The sequence below is a fragment of the Pelmatolapia mariae genome, linkage group LG16_19 (genome assembly GCF_036321145.2).
Source record: "Pelmatolapia mariae isolate MD_Pm_ZW linkage group LG16_19, Pm_UMD_F_2, whole genome shotgun sequence".
Classification (NCBI taxonomy): Eukaryota; Metazoa; Chordata; class Actinopteri; order Cichliformes; family Cichlidae; genus Pelmatolapia; species Pelmatolapia mariae.
This window is the reverse complement of record NC_086241.1, coordinates 28,634,070-28,641,135: the sequence shown is the minus strand read 5'-3', so window position 1 is coordinate 28,641,135 and position 7,066 is coordinate 28,634,070. Positions and strand designations below refer to the sequence as shown.

Genomic DNA, 7,066 nt, shown 5'->3' with positions numbered 1-7,066 from the left:
TCTTTTGGAGTTAAAGTACCTGTAGGAACAGTTGTTCCATGTTTATATTATGTATCATCAATACTATGAATGTTAATATTACTAGTAATATTTAGCCGCAAAATAAATAATACAAATGTCATCTCTTCAAAACATGGTGACAGTTTGGTAAATAAATTAATGAAAGTGATTTTTTTTTTCATTTTATATTTCTTTCCACAGATACAATGATGTTGTAAACCTCATTATAGAACAAATGACTGTACTTAGCATCCAATTTTAATACAAGAAATGATTTTGGCCTGATAAAGCAGGCCTTTTAGGTGTTTTGAAATTTCCTTCATTTTGAGCCCATATACAAATGGATTAAACAAAGGGTGATAGAGCACTATTTGTAATGTCATTATTATGCGTACAGTTTTTGGAAAATCTAGTTCCACCCGAGCTATGCTTACATCATACACAAAAAACAAACAGTCACTAATTAAAACTAAGAGATGGGGTAAACAAGTCTCTGCAGCTTTCATCCTAATTTCTTTACAACTTCGATGAGAAACAATAAATATTATTGTGTATGTGAAAACTATGAAGAGCATAGGAAGTATTACAATATCAAGTAAAGTAACCACACCAAAGACAGTAATTAATCTTGATCTTTGACACTGAAGAGTGTAAACTGCATTATTACAAAATATTCCTTTTATATTAGAGTCACACAGTTTAGCTTCAGCACTCGCTATTACTAGGACAGCAATATGACAAGCAGGTACAAGCCAAGCCACGACCAGGAAAATACCCACAGTGGTTTTTCTCATGATAATATGATATTGTAGAGGTTTACATATAGCCACATATCTGTCATAGGCCATGGCAGCCAAGAGAGGTAACTCTGAACCACCTAGAGTGTAAAACATAAAAAACTGAAAGAGACAGGCTGAATATGTTGTGACTTGTTTTTCAGATAAAAAGTCAATCAGAAGTTTTGGGTACATAGTTGTGCTGTAAAGAACAGAGTTAAGTAGCAAAGCTGCAATGAAAATGTACATAGGCTCATGGAGGTTTTTATGAATAAAGATTAAATACACAATAGTAGAATTAGTGCAGATTATTAGAATATATAATGTAAACATAATAAAAAATAAAATATATCTGTAGTTGTTAATTTCTGTGTACCAGTCCAGAGTTAGAAAGGTAACATTTAACTCTTTATCCATTATTGTTTTCAAAGACAAAACATTTGCTCATAAAACAAATTGTATAACAACTATTGAATTGAAGAAGAAAGAATTATGCCAACATGCAACAGGCGTTTTTCTACTTTTCATAAAGGTCTCTGAACATAAAATATATCTTGGAGAGCATTCATTACCAAGATTCACATAGTTATTCATAGGAGTCTGTGGAAGGTTTTTATTATTTTGCTTCATCCTCAAGGGACGGAGAGTTCTGAAACAACATTGTTCTGTCTTGATGCTTTGGGAATGTACAATTAATCCTTCCTTTCTGTTCAATGTGAACATTCAGGATGGCAACACTATCTCTCCTTATAAGTATAAAATTAAAAGTAATACAAGACCAGATGTTTAAACAAAGAAGAGTAAAAAATAAAAATTGATAAAGTCAATAAAATCAATTCTCTCACACACAGTAATCGCAAGGTGCCAACATATGCTTTCAACATAAAATAAATGTTGTTCTCAAATCATTGATTAGGTGACTTTGTGCAAAAACTGTTCAAAAGTCCAGTTTTGTGTGTCCTGTATCATTAGCCCAAGGACAGAAATTCTTATACAAATTAAGTGCAACAATGAGTAATGCAATGTGCATATGACCAGCATTGTTGGGAATGTTACTTTTAAATGTATTCTACTACAGATTTCTCAATGAGAGTAACGTATTCTGAAAACTTTGGATTACTTAATATATTATTATGCTTTATACAACCACATGAATGTACTACTACTGTGTGATTTTTTACTGTTACTGAAGGTTACTCACGATTTTTGCAGCAATCTCGTATAGAAAACTATTCCGCGCTTATATAAAACAGGTCTACGGGACCTCTGGCTAATACGTCGGGTTCCGTGTTGGGCTCGTAGCCGAAAACTAACTTTACTTTGTTGTCTGGGTCAAGTTTGCTGGCGAGACACAGAGAGTGGCGTTGAAAGGCTGCTCTAACGGAACTTATTATTTCAGAGGAAAACACGAACACAGTGTACAGTCGAGTCTTAATAGCTTATTTACAACTGGGCTCGTCAGGCACTCTTCTTGGCTTCAGTGGTTATTATTATATTTACATGCTTCCAGCTCCTGTTTCTGGTCGGTGACAAATCATACGTTTCGACTCTCCTTTTTCTCCCTCCTCACGCTCACAGAGCCATAACGGGTATGTCAATCCATTCTCCCAGCAGCACGGAATACACTGCCCATGAGGCTACATTCTTTAGGGCTATACTTGTAACACTCTGGCTATTGCCTTCATGAAGGGTGAAGGGTCTGAAATATGGAATAGTGTGGTTAGGGGAAGGACTAGAGGGAATAAGAATGACCTGAGTAAGTGATGGCTTACTTGGCAGGTAAGAGGAAGGTTTCCCTGGGGAACCGATGTAACCATAAGAAGCAAAGGAAGCCTAGTACTGACATAGAATAGCAGACCATCTGGCAAAGAATAGTTGTAGATGTGTGTCCTAAATACTGCTGGTTGATTGTAGACAGGTGAAGATGAGAGCTGTGCTTGAAGGGGGTTTCCCCCCAGACATGGGAGTGCTGAGACAGTGTGGAAAAATACAACCATTCACAAGACCATGATACATATCTGTTCCCAGTATAAAACTGGAAGTAGTTTATAAATGAACGGTACCGGTAAACATCTGTCACATCTGCATAAACGGTAAACATCTTCCACGGTGAGCAGATGTTTACCGTGTATGCTTTTGCTTCCTTACAAGTAAAGTAAATGTGTTGGAACTTGCTACTCACAGCAATTCTCACTTTATAAGAGAATTTTATTTTTTTCTAACAAGCCTATAGCACATTTAAACAACAGAAAATGACGTCCTTTAAAGACAGGCACATTTACATTCCAGGTTTCTTAAAAAAAAACCATAATATCAATATATAAGAAAAGTTGAAAGGTATTGTGGTGGGGCGTGGTCTGCAGTGCCATGCAGGAAAGGCAGACGCAATAACGCCTGCTGAGTTAAACACGGAGAATTAGGGTTTGTAGGTGGGAGTAGAGAGTTGGTATTGGTGTGATGTGTTTTGGTGGCGCTGTCACTTGGTGTTCGCTCTCTCTGCGGTAGAGTATCACTTCTTGCTCAAACACAGTGGTGTTTTTGAGTAGCTTATCTGCTTATTCACTCACTTTGTCTTTACTTAGGGTGACCATATTTTGATTTCCAAAAAAGAGGACACTTAGCTCAGTCATGAAGAACTTGCTTAAAGAAACATATTTAACATATTTAAATGATGCCTTCTCTGTGCGGTTAATGAATTGTGAAATAAAATATGTCATATAGCCTTTTACAAGTCAACAAATGCAAAAAAAAATAGCCTAAAAACCTCTGGAATTAAATAATGGTACAGAAATAATGCCTCATCTGCGTAAGAAAAATTACCAGTACTGGGTCGGTATGAGGGCTGGACTGGGACAAAAAAATATCCAAGGCATTTTGACTAGAGACCGGCTGACCAGATATTATAGAAAATGCCATAAAGTCTTTGAATGAAAACAAATGCTGTGGTGACAGTGATGTAGTGCTGGGCGATATGGAAAAAATATTTATCACGATATGAATTATTTTATATCACGATATACGACCTGACCTGTGGTCATCTAGAAAGTACGCAGTCTGTAAACAGCGAGTGCCGAGGGTGCAGTCTTTGTTTTGAGTTACCGTAAAGTATGTCGCAAATCCGGGTGCACGTACAGCAGCACCAGCTCGCAAACCACGAGACGGAGTTTCTTTGCGAAAAATATCTTCTTTTTTTTTATACTTTATTTTTTCTTGCATAAAGTTAAGAGCATGTATAGTGAGAAGACAACAATAATATATTTGCCACAGGCTATTTAACCCTTTAAGACCTACCATAGAACCAAGTCCGCCAGAGCTTATCTTTATGTTTTTACATGCTGTAGTGCCACTTGTGGGAGTATTTCAAGTTTCCATATATCAATACAACCGTTATAGCCCAAATTTTAATAATATGTATGCATTAAGTCCATAGTAACTACATAAATTGCAAAAACTTGTAGTGCAATAAACTACAAAAAAATTGAAAATCGTTTTTGTTTTGTTTTTTACATATATTTCTAGTTAAAAAAAAATTTAAGAGGTGTATCCCTCAAAACTGTAAATACAAAAGTTTCCAACCACGAGAAATTTATTTTGAGTGTCTTCATAGTTTTATTTTTGAGATACACTAATTTTTGTATACTACAGGAAAAATGAAAATAAATATTATAATGCATCAAAATAAACTATTTCCAACAGTGTAATTTGAGTTCTAAGCATCCCAGAAACGATACAGAAAAGCATAAAGTCAAACATGTCTTTTAAAAACACCAACATAGGCTTATAAGCCCTTTCGCGAAAATGACGTCACTTCCGGTTTCGGGCAGGTAATGGCGGACATGCGATAGTTCGCGCTGACGTGTATGCCAACGTAGGAAGTCTTATGAACGTCGGCAAAGCGTGTTTCTGGAATATTATCTTTTTGTTGCTGCAAGTTTGGAATATTATGTTTTTGTTGCTGCAAGTGCTTCTTATGCAATTTTTGCAAAGTTATATGTGGAAGGAAACCGTGACCTTGGACAAGCTAATGGAATAAGATGTAAGTACATGCAAAAAAAAAAAATATTGCACTACCTTACGTGGTTCCAGTTCTACAGGGGTTTAAAAATAGTTAGGTAAAACGGAGTGTGCCTGCTCCGACCGGTTGTAAAGGGTTAATTATATATTTTATGTAATAATTTATAAAATTTGGGTTAGTACGATATAAACGATAGAAGACAAATGGCACGATAGACACTTTTCTATCGTCCACACGATATATATTGTCATATCGCCCAGCACTACAGTGATGTACACTGTCTTGTTGGTATATGTAAGATTTCTATACATTTTACATCAGATGAAAACTTTGGTTGCAAGATTCAGATAATTATTTATTAAACCTAGACATTTTAAATGAAAATAAGAAAGAAAAGTATTTCTTTGTGCCCCCCTTTCCCTGTTAATGCCCAACCTGGCCCCCTGGCAAAACTTTGCTAGACCCGCCCCTGCACAGTTACCAGCTGTCAGCTACATAGAAAAGGATCCTGGTGTTATTTGTCTCTCAGAAACAGTTCATAACTTCCCTTCAACTCATTCATGTCACATTAAAGGTAAACCTGTTTCTCCATCACCTGTTCAGCTCTGATGATTCAGTAAGGACATCTGGTTTCATCTTCATGTTTCCCTCTCACCACATATCCAAACCGATATCATATCACTATCAGTAACATCATAGCACCCGCCCAGGTGTATAGAAACTCCGTCATGCTAGCTAGTACGCAGTACGAGTTATTGTAACTGACTGTAAAATGTCAGCACAACGAAAAAAAACTACACCTAAACTTGGTTTATATCTGACCAAGATAGGCTGCAGGTCATCACTTCTTACCTGAAGTTTCAGTTCACCTGACACTCGGACCGGCGGCCGCCTCGGATCTCTCCTCCTCCTGCCTCCCCTTTCCCTCATCCACCCGCTGGCCTCTGTGGAAGCTCCGCCATAGACACCACCAAACAACTGAGTTATTTTTACACATTGGCCAGCATCTGGCCAATCCACCACCTTTCATTATTTATACCGTTACAAAAACAACAACAACAAAATGAAAAATCACCATTAGGGCTGGGCCATATCATACCTTTCACGGTAATACCGGTATAATGTTGGGCAACGATAAGAAAATGAAATATCGCAATAGAATATGGGAAAACGCACATGCGCAGTGCCTTTGTTTTCATACGCACATGGCGGAAAAAGCATGGCGGCGACGGAGAATGAGAAGGGCGAAAGCGGATCGTTGAATGGAACAGATGAACCAGAATTGGTTTGTAAAAATGCTGCAACTTCAGTGGTGTGGAACTGGTTTAGCTTTCGTCCGTCAGATACACAACAAAGCACTATTTTTGGTAGAGCATGCTAGCGGGCCGTCGTTATTACCATGTTTTTTGGAAAATACGGCAAACTTAAAATCAATCCTTTGATTTTTCTGAAAATCGACAGCACCCCTTATAATCCCGTGTGCCTTATGTATGAATTCTGGTTGTGTTAACTGACCTCGAAACGATTTTATGTGGTACACGGCGCTCGAAAATCTGTCAAATGTTTTAGTACGACTTTGCTAAGCTACGAAGTCGCACCGCTTGATGGATTGTCGGAGCATTACGGCTATCGTAGGCAGGAGCCTCGTGGAGTGATACGTACTGTGCTTCAACATAATATTACCCTATTGTGTGTGTATAACCTCTTTTTAAGTTTTGTGGATATTATACATGGTTATGCTGAGGATATGTCGGCCAATTTCCACTGGAAATGCCTTTTGGTTAAACTGTCAGCAAGGAATTTGCATTTGCACTGTTCAATTTTTATATAACTTTAATGCACATAAAAAACAGCTGCTTGTTTAAGTGAAAATACATTGATGTTTTGTTTTGTTTTTTTGGCACTAATAAAGTTGTGGAGTTGTAAAGTATTTTGTCTAGTGTCAATTAGGTCGTCAGTTATATCGTTATCGCAAATTTTCAAATGTATATCGTGATAAATATTTTTGGTCATATCGCCCTGCTCTAATCACCATCTGGGCCGATGGCCAGTTGAGCTATGGTCGGTACGAGGGAAATTTCTTTTGCAGTTCGTCTGAAAAGATGCACTTGCGCTTTGGGATCTTTTAAACATCATTAGGCACGTTGCTGCGCGCTGTCTGTCCCGTCTCTGAGCTCAGAACAAGCGCTCACAAAGCAGCAGTTCGGGAATGACGTCACACAAATGGGTCCTCTGTCGGCATATAGGAAAACCCGGACATTTTTATCAATCTTGA

The 7,066-nt window shown here is 37.5% G+C and overlaps 1 protein-coding gene across 1 annotated transcript; it reads right to left on the bottom strand.

Annotated features, from left to right (window-relative positions):
• Nucleotides 1–245: 245 nt before the first annotated feature.
• LOC134644519 (olfactory receptor 13C5-like) lies at nt 246–1,193 on the bottom strand. Its single transcript, XM_063497608.1, has one exon. It carries the CDS (start codon nt 1,191–1,193, stop codon nt 246–248), a length of 948 nt encoding a protein of 315 aa, XP_063353678.1.
• Nucleotides 1,194–7,066: the final 5,873 nt, after the last annotated feature.

Excerpts from the sequence above, each read along its gene's own strand:
- LOC134644519 (XM_063497608.1), bottom strand. The coding sequence starts at position 1,193 with ATGGATAAAGAGTTAAATGTTACCTTTCTAACTCTGGACTGGTACACA.